Here is a 17060-nt window from a genome sequence, read left to right as displayed (position 1 = left end):
CTGCTTGGGGAAGTGGGGTGTTGAAATTCTGAGGTTGTCTGCCAACTTCTGAGAAGGTTCCTCGTGCTTCCAAAGACCTGGGGAAAGTCGCAATTGTCACCCAACCTCAGTGACTCAGCCCCAGAGCTCGGCTTGAGTTGTCTCTTCTTTCCTCACTATTTCACTTGGGGCAGACCTGGAAAGACTTTTCTAGGACACCTCCTCCAGGAAGCCTCCCTTGACCTCCCCCATCCCCCCTACCACAGGGACAGAAAGGAGAGAAGCCTTGTCCTGCTGAAAGCCAGTTAGCAGACTTTAGGCCTGAGGAGCCCCTAATTTCTTTTTGGGGGGGATTCAAGAGGAAAGACATATCATTTATTCTATTTATTCTTTCACGCATTTATTTATTCATGTTACCCCTTCTATTTCCTTTGTTTTTAATTTTTATTTATTAATGAAGAAACGTGAGGTAGTTACAGTTTCCATGACTGAGTTTCAGTCATCGACACCCATCCGTCCGCCAGTAGAGCCCCCCAACTTCTAACTCCAGCAAAAATGCTGACTTATAGGATTGATTGAGGGAAGCCAAGGACCCAACTTTCTCACCTACTTGAAATAAAAGCCGATGATCCTGTACCCTTCACTTCGGGACACCCCCGTCACCTGCAACACCTAACGACCACCAAGACAGCTGGGAGTTGATTTCCACCCCCTTGCTAAGTTACACCCAGCAGGGCTCAGGAGTACTCCTGGCTCAGTGCTCAGGGGTCTGCTCTTGCTGGTGCTCGGGGAGCCTTGCTGTCCTGGGCATGTGCAAAGCCTGTGCACCTGCCTTCTTACTCTCCGCCCGGCCCGACATCTGGACCCGATGGTCAGTTCCGCCGTCTGTCCCCCACGGCTAGGTAGTTCTGTGGTGATGGGCTGAGTTAGGGCCGAGCCTGGTGGCTGGCACGGAGTGGCGGCAGGAAGCCTGGCAGATGAGTCTCCCCAGGGTCGGGTCTCGTCTGGGACCACCAGAGTCTGGGAGGGACGGGACCCACAGCCACCGATGCTTGTGGGATGCTCCCGTGAGCCAGGACGTTTCTTTGGTCCTTTTATTGTTTTTGAGTCACACCAAGCCTGCTCGGATCGGGGCTGAGCATCCTCCACCCAGATCCTCCATCTTCCAGTAGGCAGGGGTCACACACACCAACTGCCCCCTCCCTCCCCCTGTGCCGTGTAATCCCGTCAACGGCCAAGACCCAGAGACTATAAAACCCAGCTCCCGGAAGCGCATGGCCGCATTTGCGGCTGCGCGACATCTTATCTCTTTCTTACTTTAGACAAACTGGCAGGCTACTGAATGTAACCTGCCCATATGGCAGAATCTGGCAAACTCCCCGTGGCGTACCCAATATGCCAAATACCAGTAACAACGATGGGTCTCAATCTCCTAACCCTGAGAGAGCCTTGAATATGGCACTTTTTCAAATCTCAGGGCTAGGGTGAAGGAGACGTTACTGGTGCCTGCTCGAGGCAATTGACGAACAATAGGATAATCGTGATTGAGTCACACCCAAGTGATGCTCAGGAATCACTCCTGGCAGTGCTCAGGGCACCCTACAGGATGCTGGGGATCGAACCCGGGTCTGCCTTGTGCAAGGCAAGTGCCCTCCCCACTGTCCTATCACTCTGGTCTCTGTCGTGACTCGAGTTCCAGTCCTCACCGACCACGTGGTGACCTTGTAATCCCGGCCCAGGAGGGTCTCAGCCGAGTCCCCGCGGGCAGCAGCAACCAACGGCCCTTGACCATGCAGCCCTGAGGGATGCCCATGGTGGCCGTTTCCCCAGAAGAGGGCGAGCGATCAGGCAGATGCAGACTCCAGTTTTGCGCAAAATAATTTATTCACCAGCCTTACAAAAAAATACGTTGGCAAGAGAAAAATAGAAGTCTGGGGTGTGTGTGGGGGGGCAGGAAGCTCTCCTTCCGCCCGGTGGCACTGCCAGGGGCGTCGGCTCAGAGGTCCCCAAGTCTGGGGTGGGTGGGAGAGGGAAGGTGTCAAGGTGCGGGGGTCTGTTCTGGGTCCTCCTGGCCGGGGGCCGGCCCAGCGGGCACCAAGGCACGTGGCGGTCGGTCCAGGCTGGGGTCCCGCCGTGGCTGTCGTGTGCGGGGAGTGGGGTCCCCCGCCGACGGTTCAGTCGGTCTCGGAGGCCAGGCTCCGGGGTCTGGGCTGAGGGGGGTTGGCTGGGGGCGAGGAGGCTCCTCCGTCCTCGGGGCCGCCCCCCGGGTCCCCCCGCTCAGGCCCACCCGGGGAGGTCTGGGAGCGGCGACTCTGGCGCCGGGCGGGCTGAGGGGGTCCGGGGGGCAGAGGTGGGGGCACAGAGGGGGCCCGGAGGTTGCTGCCGACCAGCCGGCGAGGCAAGGCCCGGGGGGTCGCGGGGCTGCCAGAGGGGGCTGGGGGGGACGTGCGGGAGCCGGAGATCTGGGGGGGCGGCCCCGAGGGCCGAGCAGGTGCCGGACGCTTGGCTGTGGAGGAAGGAAGGAAGGAAGGTCAGGGCATCTTGGTCTCTGCCAGGGCCCCCAAGCACGAGGGCACCTCCCGTCTGGCATCGCCAACGAGTGACTTGTTTCCTACCCATATGCGGGGTCTGGCTCACCTCCTCCCGGAAGCCCACCAGAACTGCCCCTCTCGGCTCCCAACCATCCCTCCACCGGGAGTACTGGACCGGGTCTCCCTCCACCCAGAGTGGGGTACAGACTTAGTTTCAGGGGTCTCAGTGTTCCCCCTTGGTAAGATGAGGGTGAAAGGCTGCACTCCCCCAGGCAGACGAGAGGGCAGCTCCGGTGACACCTGACATGACCTCCACAGGGGCTGCCCTCTCAAACGTGCAGGGAGAGGGCCTGGGGGGTCCGTGGGTCCTTCCTGCCTCCCCTCCCTGTTCTCTTGCTTTGGTGGGGGTGTGGGAGGGGGGGTCTGGGCCACACGCAGTGGTGCTCAGGGTCACTCCTGGCTCTATGCTCAGGGCTGACTCCCGGCTCCGTGCTCAGGGTTGACTCCCGGCTGTGTGCTCGGGGCTGACTCCTGGCTCTGTGCTCAGGGCGCACTCCTGGGAGGGGTCTCAGGGCGCCGCAGGGGGTGCCGGGAGGTGCCAGGCAAGCACCTTAACCCCTGTTCTACCTCTCAGGCCCGCCCTCCCTCTTTTGGGCTACACCCAGGAGTGCTGGGTTACTCCCAGCTCTGTGCTCAGCCTCTTGGAGCCAGGGATGGACCCAGGCGCCCAGTATAAACAGTACACGCGCTTCGTGGACCCTTCGCACCAGACATCACACCCAGAGCCTGGAGCATGCGCCAGGAAGGCCCAAATGCCAGCGCCAGCCTCTGTCCCGGCCCTTTGGGGACCCTCCTGCCCCCCCACCCTGACGGCGGCTCCGTGGGCCACTGGCTTTAGGGTCCGGGTGCTGCAGGTGTGTCTGGCTGTCCCATGCCAAGCCCCCACATAAGACAAGGCCCAGCCTGCAGTCAGGGGGAGACCTTGGGTCGCCCGGCCCCTCCTACCCTCCTCTGTCCCCCTTCGCAACCCCCCGTGCACTCACTCCTCCGGGCCGTGTCCTCCGCTGGGCTGGCCGCATCCGGGGTGGCCCTGCTCACCCTGGGGGAGGCCGGCCTGGGTGGAGGCGCAGCCTCTGTCCTGCTGAGTTAGGCAAAGGTCAGTCATCAGCATGCGGGTGTCCCAGCCCGCAGGCCGTCCGGGTCCTCCAGGTGGTGACTCTCCATCCCCCTGAGCTCTGCCTGGGGTCTGTCCCCCAAAGCGCCTTCCCGGACGCGGATACCAGGATAGCACCCAGGCCCCGGGTCCTCCGAGTCCCTGGCTCTGTGCGCCCCCACGGGCGGAAAGCAGAAGGCAGGGTCCCGGGCACCCCATGCAGGACATCCCGTGGGCCCGAGTTTCCGAAGCACACAGGGTCCCAGCTCCCGCCTGCCTTTCCAGGCCCCTAATTGGGAGGTCTTGTGTGACCACACGGCTGATGCTGTCACCCCATGGGACCCTCAAATCTGCCTGAGGCTCTGTTACGAATCAACTATTTTTTTTTTCTTTCTGGTTCGATTCCTCCGCCCCTCTCGGAGAGCCTGAGAGTATCTCGCCCACACGGCAAAGCCTGGCAAGCTCCCCGTGACATATTTGATATGCCAAACACAGTAACAAGTCTCACAATGGAGACGTTACTGGGCCCGCTCAAGCAAAAATCGATGAACAACGGGAGGACAGTGCTACAGTACAATGCTTTCTGGGTTACACCCGGCAATGCTCAGGGCTCACTCCTGGCTCTGCACTCCTGGCGGTGCTCGGGGACCATCTGGAATCGGACCTGGGCCGGCCGCATGCAAGGCAAACGCCCTTCCTGCTGTGCTAGCGCTCTGGTCCCAAACTTATTCTTTCTTCTTGGGCAAGGAAGACACAGAAAGTGCCAGAAATCAAGCCAGGTGTCTCCCACAAGGCGAGCACTCTACCTCTGAGCTACCCCATGTCCCCCAGAAATGGACTCTCCACTTTTCTCCCCCACAAGGGCTGGGTTTGGCCTGTGGTGCTCGGGGGGTCACTCCTGGTGTTATCTGGGTGAATGTTAACATGCCGGGTATCAAATGGGGTCAGCCTCATGTGAGGTCAGTGCCTTCACCCCTGGACTATCGCACTTCTTTGGGGGGGCCACACCCGTTGGTGCTGGCAATGGAATCTCCTGCCCCCAACCTCCCCCCAGCCCTGCATGCACTTGGCCCACGCGGGTGCCCTTGGGGACATCCTGCTCAGAGGAAACTGGGCAGAGCCACGTGTGTCGCCTGGGGGAACGCGCCAAGGAGAGGCAGGTGGGAGGTGCCCTGCCCATTCCAGAAGGATCCCCCAGACACCCGCCCAGTGGCCTCAATCACCAGCGGCAGAAACAGCGCCCCCTGCTGGTGCGAGCTGCCATCACAGGTAAGGGATGCATTTGGCTCCCTTCTCCGGGGCTCCTGGCCCCCCAAAGCTGGGAAGCCGGGTCAGGGTGGGTCCCCCAAGGAGCCTGAGAGGTGAGCCTTGGGGCCACGTGGGGGTAGGCCCCGGGCCCTCCGCTGCCGTTCCCTACCTTTCCTTGGCCGGGCCTGACACATCAGCGGCAGGAAGCTCCCCGGAGGCTGGCCGGTCGCTCACCTTGTCCGGGGGGCCCAGGGATGAGAAGAGCCCAGACACGTCGAAGGTGACATCTGCAGACAGGGTGGGGGACGACACACGACGACGTCCTTCACTCCCAGCCCTGCCCGATTAGGGTCCTGGGGCCTCCCAGCCGCCCGGCCTGACGTTCCCATTTCACAGCCCGGAAAAACATCTCCCCCAGTTGCTGGGGGGTTTTGGCTGAACCCCCCCAGGAAGGCACCCAGGGCCACGCGCGCCAGGGTAGATGCTCACCTCCGGGGAAGAGGGTGTCCGCGCTCTGGATCAGGGCCTCGACCACGCCCACCACCTGGATGGACGACACGGATGCCGCGTCCAGCTGGGCCTGGTCCCTGGGCGGGGCAGGAAACGAGGTATAAGGCCCTGAGTCCCCACTGTCCCCTACAGCAGGTGGCGGCCCCGGGGTGGGGGGGGGTGACGGGACCCGGGAGCTCCAGGCCTGTCTGGGAGGGGCTGCTCAGCGATGTGGTCTCCAGCCAGGCACGACACTGGGGTCTCCAGAGAAAGCACCACCAGGGTGACCCCTGAGCACTGAGCCGGGAGAAGCGCTGAGCACGGCTGGCTGTGGCCCCCGAGCCAAAAGAAGAGAAAAAAATCTCTCCAGCTGCACAGAGCCTCCAAAAGGAGGCATTTCTCCGTTACTGTATCACGTTCCCAAAGCAAAAATCCTGCAGCGTGTGTCATTTCCCTCTGGCGAGGACTTGGGGCGCTGGTGGCCGGGAGGGGGAGGGGCGGGGTGGAGCGACGTTTCTGGGCTCCAAGAGCAGACGCCCAGAACACCCCATCCAGAGCCCCCGCCACCCCCCGGAGCGACCCCCACAACCCTCCCCCGAGCCCCCAGGTCTCATTCCTTCACCCCCAAACCTGTCCCTCCCCAGGAATCACCACCCCACCCCTCCCCCGGAGCGCCCCTCCCCCAGAGAGCCCCGCCCCGCCTTCCCCAGCCCACCCCTCACCCTTCCTTCTCGGGCGGCCACAGCAGGTTGGGGCCCAGGACGATGGCGATGTTGCTGGGCGTCATCTTGTTCACCTCCTGCTCCTCGGCCAGCCGTGCGAGGAACTTGAGCAGGTACCTGGGTGGGAGAGTCAGGGGGTCAGGGCCACGGGGGACTTCCGGCACCCCCCACACCGCTCCAAACCCACGGGGGCTGAGAACTGCCCAGCGGGGGCTTCCACGGACAGACAGCGACCATACAGGGGGGCTTCGGGCGTTTCAGAGTCCCGGGGAGATGCCCAGAGAGCTGAGGGCACCGGGATGCCAGGTTTGACCCCCCGGTGACAGCCACCCACTGGACTGCCAAGAAGAAAAATAATCGTCGGATACTGGTGCCAACTGCATGCCAGGTGCTGAAGACCAGCCAGTCACCCTGCAGATGGGCACAGCTGTGCCCGTTTCCAATGAGGGGGCTGGGGCAGAGAGACGGGGGTCCCTCAGGACCACCCGGCCACAGAGGCAGGGTCTGGCACCCCATGGCGCAGGTACAAGCGGGCTCCTCCCTCCCCGCCCCCACACGGCTGGAGAGTGAGCGCAGGGCAGGACACTTTGTCTGCTTGTGGCCGAGCCCCGTTTGAAGCCCTGGCAGCACATGGGACCCCTGAGCACTGCCAGGAGTGACCCCCAAACAAAATAAACCCCTCCCCAAATAAGACAGCTTTCTTTTTTTTTTTTGCTTCTTGGGTCACACCCGGCGATGCTCAGGGGTTCCTCCTGGCTCTGCACTCAGGAATCTCTCCTGGCGGTGTTCAGTGGACCCTATGGGATGCTGGGACTCGAACCCGGGTTGGCTGTGTGCAAGGCAAACGCCCTCCCCGCTGTGCTATCGCTCCAGCCCCAAGAGGGCTTTCTAAAACAAAGGACCATAGAGTCCTGGTTTCATCATCTCGGTCACACCAAGCGACAGCCCAGCCCAGGGCCCTGACCGGGGAAGTGGAGGCAGCTTGGGGCTCACCTGAGGTTTCTGAGGTTCTCGGGGGGCAGTCGGCCGCACACCTCCTTCAGGGCCTCCAGCCGCGGGCCGGCCTCCTTCAGGCTGGGAAGGGGGACGGGGCGGGGAGCTGAGCCACCTCTGTGGCCGCCCCCTCCCCTGACCCTCCCCCAGGCCCACTGTCCCCTCACCTGGCGGCCCTCATCCAATCGTCGTAGAGGTCAAAGGTCATCAGGGGCTCCGGCAATTCCCGCAGATAGGACTTGAGGGCGCCTGGAGGGAGGAGTGGAGGGGTCAGAGCAGCCCCCAGCCCCAACCACCCCCGGACTCTTCTCTCCTGGGAAGAGTCCCCAGTCTTCCCTCTTGCTCATGTTTCTATGACCGACTCGATTCTGGGGGGCTCCTGGCTCTTTGGAGAAAACGAGCAAGCCAGTGGCCATCTGCCCCAAGTGCACAGCCGTTTCGGGGGTCTCCACCCCACAGGGGCATCCCTGGGCTGGGGCCAGAGAGAAACTACGGTGGCAGCAGAGATGGTCACCTTGCCTGCGGCCGGCCCACATTTGATACCTGGCACCGCCACCGGCTCCCCTGAACCCCGTGAGGAGTGATCTCTGAGCACAGAGCCAGGCGGCAGCCCTGAGCACGGCCAAAATCCAAGAGATCAAAATTCCAGAGATAAAAAGTCCAAATAGGAGCTGGAGCAATAGCACAGCGGGGAGGGCGTTTGCCTTGCACGCGGCCGACCCGGGTTCGATCCCCAGCATCCCATAGGGTCCCCCGAGCACCGCCAGGAGGAATTCCTGAGTGCAGAGCCAGGAGTAACCCCTGAGCATCACCTGGTGTGACCCAAAAAGCCAAAAAAAAAAAAAATAAGATCCAAATATGAAACTACTAGTCAGTAGTCAAGGTGCTTGCTGTGCATGTGGTCAAATGTAGTTTGGTCCCTGGCGCCTGGGAGCGGTGCCCTGGGTACACCAAGAAACAATCCGAGAGCCAGGCAGATGCCCCCCAAAACCCAACGTTTTGGGGCTGGAGCCATAGTACAGCAGGTAGGGCATTTGCTTCTCATGCAGCAGACCGAGGTTCGATTTAGGGCATCCCATAGGGTCCCCTGAGCACCGCCAGGAGTAATTACTGAGTGTGAAGCCAGGACTAACCCCTGTGCATAGCCGGGGCAGCCCCGGGGAGCAGCCCTGGAGACTCCCCCCCCACCCAGTTGTGACTCACGTACCTGCCACAGCATGAGGGTCGGAGCAGAACTCCTGGAGGCCGAGGGGGTCTGAGGACAGGGTCTGCCTGAGGCGCTTCATCACAGAGGCCCCAGCGGCCAGGCGGAAGAGGCCCTGGGGGGGACACGCGGGGTGGGAGGGGGATGTCAGGCACGGCGAGGGCTGGGAGGGCACCCCAGGGCTGGGGGGGCCTCAGTGGCCCCGCGGGACGGAGGGCAGCGTGGACAGTGGGGTGCCCTGTGCTGGAAGGATCTGGAATTCTGAGCTGGTGGGAGAAGTTGGGAGTTGTGGGGAGAGGGGGTCTGGCTCGGGGGGCCGCAGGGGGCGCGTGTTCTGCCTCCTGGGTCTGATGGAGCCCAGCTAAGGTGCACAGGACAGGAGCCCAGCTCGTGAGGGTCCCATCTCCCCTCTTATAAGGGGCTATGAGGGGGTCCCTCAGTTTATCACCCCAGTGTCCACCCGCTAGTATCTTTTTAAAATATTTTTTTAGCTTTTTGGGTCCCACCCGGCGTTGCACAGGGGTTCCTCCTGGCTCTGCACTCAGGAATTACTCCAGGCGGTGCTCGGGGGACCCTATGGGATGCTGGGAATCGAACCTAGGTCGGCTGTGTGCAAGGCAAACGCCCTCTCCGCTGTACTATCGCTCCAGCCCCCACCCGCTAGTATCTTAAGTGGTAGCCGAGGTCAGTGCAGCCGGGAGGTCCTGCCAAGCTTTGGGGTTCACTGCTAAAAGTTTGAGGGTCATCCCAGTGCTAGGGGCAAGGGTGTGTGTGTGTGTGTGTGTGTGTGTGTCTGGTGACCCGTGTGTGTGTGTGTGTGTGTGTGTGTCTGGCGACTCCTGGTGGCGGGCAAGGGTGTGTGTGTGTGTGTGTGTGTGTGTGTGTGTGTGTGTGTGTGTGTGTGTGTGTCTGGTGACCCGTGTGCGTGTGTGTGTCTGGCGACCCCTGGTGGCGGGTGTGGGCACCAGCCCCGGCTGCAGTGTGTGGCCCAGGCCAGAGGGGGGCGCTACCTCCTCCTTCATGCCCTCCGACAGCAGCATCAGGACGCAGGCCTCAATGGGCAGGGCGATGTCCCGGCCCAGCTCTTGCAGGTGGGTGCCCAGCGACACCCCATACACCCTGGAGAAGGGGGTGGCCGTCATCGAGGGGGAGGGGTCTGCGGGGACGAGACAGATCAGGCTCCCCGACCCCTGGGGTCCAGAGTCTCACCCCACCTCCCGGGCTCATAATCCACAGCACCCCCCTCCCCCGGCGCCCCTCACCCTCCCACGCCCCTCATTCCAGCTAGGGTCCCCCAGGGCCCCCATGACCACCCACCTGCTGGACTGTGGTTTTCTCTCAGCTCGGCCAGGGCCGTGTCCAGCGAGCTCAGGGACTTGCGATGATAATCGGCCTGAATCTCCATGAACTGTGGGCACGGGGGCATCCCCCAGAGGGAGTGAGTGAGGGGAACCCAGCCCCGGAGCTCACCCCCCATCCCCCACCTCCCACCTCCCACCTCCCACCCTGAGGCCTGGGGCTGGGCTCACTCACGTGGATGAAGTAGTTGGCGTATGTGTCCTCCTTGGTGGCGAAGTGGTACAGGTCGGCTAAGTACTCGTCCTTGGGGCAGAGAGGGGGGTGACTCAGGGGGGCAGAGAGGGGAAATAGGCCTGGGGGGCCAGTGGCCTGCTCAGACTGACCTAGAGAGGGTCCCGGCCAGCTCGGCCACTCAGCCAGCACTGAGAGACCAGCTCCCGGGAAACCTCTCACACTTTTTTGGAGGGCCACTCAGTGCTGGGGATCAAACCCAGCCCCGCACGCAAACCAGAGGCCTTTGAGGCCAGCCACCTGAACTCAAGTGTGAAATTTACTTATTTATGTGTTTTGGCTTTTGGGGGTCACACCCTGCAATGCACAGTGGTTACTCCTGGCTCTGCACTCAGGAATCACTCCTGGTGGTGCTCAGGGGACCATATGGGATGCTGGGAATCGAACCCGGGTTGGCCGTGTGCAAGGCAAACGCCCTCACCGCTGTGCTATTGATCCCGCTCCCCACAGTAACCTTTCTTTCTTTTCTTTTTGCCTTTTTTTCTTTTTTTGAAGGGTGGGGAGGGTATGCTCAGGGGTTCCTCCTGGCTCTGCACTCAGGAATCACTCCTGGCGGTGCTCAGGGGACCCTATAGGATGCTGGGAATTGAACTCGGGATCAAAGTGCATGCTAGGCAAACGCCCTGCCCGCTGGACTATCCCCGAGTGTGGAATCTACAGCTCCCAAAACCAACCTGTGTCCATGCGTACCCGGCTCAGAGCATAGGACCAATCACCGGATTCACTGACCCCCTCAGTGAGGACAGCCCAGGGCCCCGGCTAGGTCCAGAGCTGGATTTCACGCTCTGTGGCCCCGGGGCGAGCCCTGGCAGTGCTCAGGAGTCTGTGACCTGGGAATGCGACTCAGCCACCCCCTTCCTGGGCCCGGACCCCCAGCCGCCCGCCCGGGCACCGCCCCCAGCCGCCAACACACCTTACACTGCTCCACCTTCCTCTTGAGTTCCTCTTCCTCCTCCTTCAGCGTCTCCACCTTGTTGGCAGTGGCGGTCGAGCTGTGAGCGCCCTGGCCACTGCCCGCGGCCTGGCTGAGCCTGGGGACAATGCCGGGGAAGTGCGGTCACTGACCCGCTGCCGGTCAGAAGCCCCATGTCCCCTCCTTGTGAATTCACACATGCAGAAAATCCAGGGTTGGAAGGGGGACTCTGCAGGAAAGCCAAGGCCTTGCCCTAGGGCAGACCCCGGTTACTCCCCGGCTCATGGACCCCAGAGCACTGCCAGGTGGAGCCCTAGAGGCCCCGAGCACTGCGAAGTGGGACTTCGGTGATCCCGGCAACATATCCCAGGCCTTCCACTGAAGTGTCTAGTCCAGCAGGCTAAGAATCACCGGGAGGGGTTGGTGTGATCGCACAGTGGGGAGGGCGTTTGCCTTGCACACAGCTGACCCGGGTTCGAGCCCCAGCATCCCATAGGGTTCCCTGAGCACCGCCAGGAGTAATTCCTGAGTGAAGAGCCAGGAGTGACCCCTGTGCATTGCTGGGTGTGACCCGCAAAGAAAAAAAAAAGAAGAATCTCCAGAGTGGCCCCCGAGCCCCGAGCACTGCCTGGGAGGACCCCACCTCCACCTCCCAGACATGGATTCAAGAGCTCCAGCAACGGGCCAGAGAGCTAGAACCACAGGTAGGGCGTTTCCCTTTCAAGAGGCTCACACGGCATCCCACATGGTCACCCGAGCACCACGTGAGTGCAGAACCAGGAGTCACCCCTGAGCATAGCTGGGGATGTCCCCAAAAGCAATAAGTAAAGTCGATGGAAGAAAATAAATACTATTAAAAAAAAAAAAGCTGCATGGAGATCCGACAGTGCTCTGGGGCGCCCCTGGTGGTGGGCTTGGAGATCACAGCCATCCTGCAGCATAGAGGTGCCTGGGTGCGGGAGGGGGTGGGGATAGCACTCAACTTCCAGGGGTCCCCCCACTGGCACAGATCCACGTGCACACATGTCTGCCCAGAGCTCCCTCACGGGCAGCTGCCCACACGGTGCTTTCGGGCCCAGCTGTGGCACCAGCCCGCCGGGACCCCCCCACCGTCGGAGGCCACTGCGCCCACCTGCTCTTGAGGGCGCTCCAGTCAGACACCAGCTTCTGCAGGCCCTTCTTGTGCTTGAGGATGGCGGGGAGCTCCTCCTAGGGGCAGCGGGGAGGGCGTCAGGGGCGGGGCAGGCGCTGCAGCGTCTGGGGAAGCGTGCGTGTGTGCACGCGTGTGTGTATGTGTGCATGTACACGTGTGAGTTTGCATGTACTTGTGAGCATGCATCTGTGTGCATTCGTCTATGTCTGAGTGCATGCGTGTGTACGCGCAAGTGTGCATATATGTGCATGTGCAGATGAGTCCAAGTGTGCATGCATGTTTGTGCGTGTATATTCGTGTGCATGTGTGCACGTGCATGCGTGTGCATGTGTATATTGTGTGTATATATGTATGCATGTGTGCGTGAGTACACATACCTGTGCACGCATGTGTGCATGGGTCTGCATATGTGCGGGTCTGCATGTATGTGCGTGTATACGTGCATGAGTATGTGTCGGCATGCATGCGTGTATATTCGTGTGCACGCGTGTGCCCGCATGGACGGCAACACGTCACCTCGCTCAGCCTGCTGAGCGGCTGCAGGACGTCCTTCTCCAGCGCCATCTCGAACTCGGCCAGGATGCGGGCCAGCTGGTTCTGGATGACGCAGCTCATCTCCAGGGCCTTCCTGTGGGCACGGCCAGCCGTGGGCTTCCCCCAGCCCTGCACCCCGCTCAGGGTACCCCCCGACCCCACCCCAGGCCTGGACACCGAGACCCCGGCCAGCTCCTCCCGCCCCCTCAAGCCTCCAGGGGGCCCGTGCTCACCCCAGACTGGAGTCCGGGTCCAGCTCCTTGAAGCTCTCGGCCATGGTGGTGGACAGAGCCATGAGAGGGAGTTTCTTCTGCAGAGAAGGGGGGAGGGGGCCCAGCCTGAGCGCGAATGTCCGGAAGCCAGCAGGCACACACCTGAGTCCCTTGGGGCAGAGCAGGTCCCAGGCCCAGGAGGACAGACTGGGGTGTGTCACATCATGTCATAGGTGGTGACAGAGCTGGGGGTGGGACCTCCCTGCGACCCTGTGCAGGGCCCCACCCAAGTGGCCTCCCCCTCCCAGGGGCCACTGGCAGGGGCAGGAATGTCGAATCACATGTCAGGCTGGAAGAGTGTGTGTGTGTGTGTGTGGGGGGGGGGGCTGGCCCAAGGTCACGGCTGTGCGGCTGTTCCTGAGGCTGAGTCCAGCCCCTCCCGGGCTGACTCCTCTCTCCTCCCCAACCTCCAGTGCTCAGCCAGACTGCCTGAGCTGCCAGCTCATTCCACACCACACCTTCTCTCCCAGAGAACACAGCTGCGGGCTCAGAGACCTGGGTTCGACTCTCGGCCTGGCCACTGACTCCCTGAATACCTCACTGAGTCACTGGATCCAAGCCCCTACTTCCTTGGGGAACTCTGCGCTCGTCGGGCCAGGACTGGCATTCTTGTGAAAGCAAGTACCAGCGTGTCTTAGTGACACATGAGCCATCATCGCTCCATGAATGCCGGGGGTGGGTTAACAAACCCCAGGGAGAGACAAGCCAAGACCAGCTAGCTCGGTGCCACTTCCTCCAGGGAGTCCCCTCGGGTTGTCTGGGCAGAGGCGTCTGCTCCGCACCGGGTGCTGACTGGCCAGAGATGTTCAAAGTGCTGTCCCAGGCTAGGCCGTGGGTCAGGGGTCAGGAGACCGGTGGACGCAGCAGGGGGAGGGTACCCAGGAAGATGAGGCTGCCTGAGGGGGTGCCCCTGGGGGGACGCAGTGGTCTTCATGCCCTACTCACCACCCGCTTGTCCATGTCCGCTCCACTCTGGCCCTGCAGGCAGGCCTGCAGTCGCTTGTGGACATTGTGCGCTGCCCGCTTGGCTGGCTCCAGCCGCTGCTCCACCTGTGATGGGATGCGGGACACCGGGTCACAGGAACAGTCACCCCACCCTGGCTGTCCTTGCAGGAGGTGCTTGGGGCTGACTCCGGAGGGCTCGGGGGACCCCGGGGGATGCCGGGATGGAGCCCGGGCTGGCCGCATGCAAGGCCAGTCAGCCCCTGGCCGCTGTGCCAAGGCCCCGGCGCCTCCCCTGCCATCTCTCCTCCTTTGGGGACCCATAAGCCCACAGCTTGGGGATGACTCAGCCCGGGGCCCCCGACACTTGTCCCGCCCAGCGGACGGCACCTGCGCCAGCCTGTCCTGCCACCGGCGCATCGCCCAGGCACGTACCTGCTGCAGCTCCTCTCCCAGCAGATCGGCCGTCTCCGGGGTGCTGCGGGGGGCGGGGGAGCCTGTGCTGAGCCGGGGCAGTGGCCCCCCACCAACAGGCCCCTGGACCCCAGTTTCTTCCAGGGCCTCCCCGGACCGGGACCTGCTTGGGGGCCGCCCACCAGCCCCTTCCGGTCCCAGCACATCTGTGCTCCGCCTCTTCCATAGTCAGGGCTGAGTCCCCGGAGGGGCCCTGGGGAGCCCCCACCCTGGGGTCCGCCCTCTCTCGGCACGGCCCCCCAAGAAAGCCTCCAGGCACGGAAGTGTGTGAGCTCAGCCCCCGACTCTGCAGCGCGGGGGTGGCCGGGACGAGGGGGCCACTGAGACCCGGGGGGCGCAGGGGTCGGGGGTCCCGCCGGCCCAGGCCTCCGTGCAGGGCGGGGTAGCGAGACTCGGGCCGGATCCCCCCAGCCCGGCGCTCAGACAACAGGAAGCGCACATGCTGGGAGGTGGGGGTGGGGGTGGGGGGGAGAGGGGCGCGCCCCAAACTCCCGGCTTCCGCTCCAGCCTTGCAGGGGCCTCCTGGCGGGAAGCGGGGAGCCCAGAGCGGGGCTGTTCCCATCTGAGCGGCGCCAAAAGCAGAAGCAAGATAGAGAAGCAAGCGGCTCCGGGCTGCTGGCGGGGCGGAGGGCCGGACCCCTCCCCGGCCGGGGCCCCGCAGGGCTCCTCCGCTCCCCCCGCCCCCGCCCGCAGCCCAGACGGCCGTCCCCTCCCCCACCCGGCCCCCAGAGGGGTCGCTGTCCCCATTGCGCCGGAGGGACAACTGAGGCCGGCCAGGCCCTCCACGCAGAGGCCTGATCTGCGCCGCGCCCCTCCGGCACCCCTGCGCTCAGGGGGATCATCGGGGGCGCCCCTGCCGCTGGACGGGGCGGGCAGGCCCGGGTCGGCGCGGGGCCCGGCCGGGGGGCTCCGGGGCGAGCGGGAGGGGACAGCGGGGGTCACTCACCGCCCCAGGCTGCCCGTCTGGGCCAGCTGCCGCATGCGATGCAGCTGCCTCTTCATCATCGTGGGGCAGCGGTGGGTGGCGCGTGGCCCCCCGGCCCAGCCCGCTGCGCCCCGGCGGCTCGGCCCGGATGGGGGGCGGCGCGCGGCGCTTCCTGGGCCCCGGCGCGGCTCCCCGCCCCGGCGCCCGCGGCTCCGCCCCCGGCCCCCCGGTCACTCCTCTCCGCCCGGCTTCCGGGCCCCCCGGCCGCCCCCGGCCGTCCGTGGCGCGCGTGTGGCCGCGCCGCCGCGCCCGGCCCAGGTTGTGCGCGCCGCGCCCCGCCCCGTCCCGCCCCGCACCCGGCCCGACGCACCGGCCGGGCGGGAAGCAGGTAGGGGGCCGCGCCCCGCGCCCCGCACCCGGGCCCGGCCGAGCCCCCACCCGGCCCCACCGCTGCAGCAAGGGCTGGGGGCTTCTGCTTCCGGCCGCGCTCTGCAGCGACGACCCCCGGACAGGCCCCCGTGGGCCACCGTCGGGGCTCCGTGCGTGCCCCGGCCCCGCCCGCACCCAGATTTCCAGCGCCCTGCTAGAGGGGGCGTCCACCGCGACCCTCCAACCACACCAGGGCTCCCGGAGAACCGCCCCCCCTTCCGAGTTTCTTTCCCCCTGGGGGCAGCCCTGGGGAGAACTTCCTTCCTGCAGGGCGCGAGGAGGGTGCTAGTCCTCTGCTCCCCCCCTCCACCCGGGTCGGGAGCCTCGTGAGCACTTTCATGCACCCTCATATCTGCACCCCAATACCCCTGCACCGAAATACCTTGCACCTCTGGTCCCAAGGGAAAAGCCTTGAAAAGCACTTCCCTTGAACCACCTTGGCCAGCTGCCTGGCCCAGGGTCTGGCACTTCGGGGCCCTCCGCTCCTGAAGGGCACCTAGGGAGAAGCGCTGTGGGGAACCCCCAGTTGCTGTGGGGGAATCAAAGACTCAGTTATGGGGCTGGAGCGGGGAGGGCGTTTGCTTTACACGCGGCCCACCCGGGTTCGATTCCCAGCATCCCATAGGGTCCCCTGAGCACCGCCAGGGGTGATTCCTGAGTGCAGAAGCAGGAGTGATCCCTGTGCATCGCCGGGTGTGACCCAAAAAGCAAAAAAAAAACCCCAAAAAACCAAAGACTCAGCTATGGGGGGAGGACTGGGCCAGGCTCCTCCCCCACCCCACTGGGGGCCCCTGCCTTGCAGGGGTCTCCTGCTCCTCTTCCTCACTGCACGCGCCCCCAGACGTGGTGGCTGGTGACTGTCTCTGCGGCTTGTCACCTTCTCTGCAGACTCCCGGGCTGCCGAGCAGAGCTCAGCGTCACGTGCCCCGGGCCCTGCAGCCCTGGTTGCAGGCGGGACAGACACCCCCAGGTCCCAGCCCGCCCCCAGATCGGCCCCGCCCCCTCCGCACGGCCCCGCCCTCCCCGCTGCCCCAGCCAAGCCTGCTTTTGCTTTTGGGGGGTTTGCTTTTTGTGTTGGGGGCCACCCTCGCCGGTGGTCTGGGCTTTGCTCCTGGCTCTGCGCTCCGGGATCGCTCCTGGCGAGAGGCTCTGGGGACCAGATGAGATGCTGGGGATTGAACCCCGGTCGGCAAGGATGTGCAAGACTTCTGAGCTTTGCACAGAGCCAGCGTTTGAGGGGGGGCTCGTCCCAACCTGGCCCTGGGGGGGGGGTAGAGGGCGGGGCCCTGTCCCTGGCTGCTGGGGAGACCCCCCCCAGCCACAGGTCACCTGGGTCTCCCCTCTGCCCCCCCCCGCCCCCCACCCAGGGCTACGCTGTGCTCCCTGCAGCCCGGAGTCCCAGCCAGCCCTTCCTCTGCTGTGGGCATCTGGAACATGCCTGCTGCCTCCGGAGGCGGAAGAGCCTGAACATGGGTTTCTAGAACATTCCTTGGGCACCTGGGAAGGGTT

At 64.0% G+C, this 17060-nt stretch overlaps 3 protein-coding genes across 3 annotated transcripts in view; all 3 read right to left on the bottom strand.

Moving 5' to 3' along the window:
• The window catches only part of LGALS1 (galectin 1), a 125668-nt gene that overhangs the window by 20585 nt on the left and 88023 nt on the right, over positions 1-17060 (bottom strand). The window lies entirely within an intron of this gene.
• Positions 1-17060, bottom strand: part of GGA1 (golgi associated, gamma adaptin ear containing, ARF binding protein 1) — a 119471-nt gene that overhangs the window by 89370 nt on the left and 13041 nt on the right. The window lies entirely within an intron of this gene.
• Positions 2154-15209, bottom strand: SH3BP1 (SH3 domain binding protein 1). Its single transcript, XM_056137468.1, has 18 exons — positions 15144-15209; positions 14159-14201; positions 13727-13831; positions 12743-12819; positions 12492-12603; positions 11925-12031; positions 10823-10940; positions 9853-9921; positions 9637-9727; positions 9330-9475; positions 8323-8434; positions 7283-7364; positions 7116-7196; positions 6123-6239; positions 5401-5498; positions 5081-5198; positions 3554-3648; positions 2154-2485 (listed from the first exon to the last, which is right to left on the bottom strand). Exons 1-18 carry the CDS (start codon positions 15200-15202, stop codon positions 2154-2156), a joined length of 1962 nt encoding a protein of 653 aa, XP_055993443.1. The 5' UTR covers positions 15203-15209.

This window comes from Sorex fumeus, unplaced genomic scaffold (genome assembly GCF_029834395.1).
Source record: "Sorex fumeus unplaced genomic scaffold, SorFum_2.1 ptg000125l, whole genome shotgun sequence".
Lineage (NCBI taxonomy): Eukaryota > Metazoa > Chordata > Mammalia > Eulipotyphla > Soricidae > Sorex > Sorex fumeus.
Note: the sequence above shows the minus strand (reverse complement) of the source record. Positions and strands in the feature narration are given on the sequence as shown.

Bases quoted from the DNA above. Each gene is read 5' to 3' on its own strand.
- SH3BP1 (XM_056137468.1), bottom strand. From the start codon at position 15,202: ATGATGAAGAGGCAGCTGCATCGCATGCGGCAGCTGGCCCAGACGGGC. The intron at 7,197-7,282 runs GTGAGGGGACAG...CCCCCTTCCCAG, and splicing joins GATTGGATGAGGGCCGCCAG to CCTGAAGGAGGCCGGCCCGC. The intron at 5,499-6,122 runs GTGAGGGGTGGG...TGCCCCGCCCAG, and splicing joins TGGCCGCCCGAGAAGGAAGG to GGACCAGGCCCAGCTGGACG.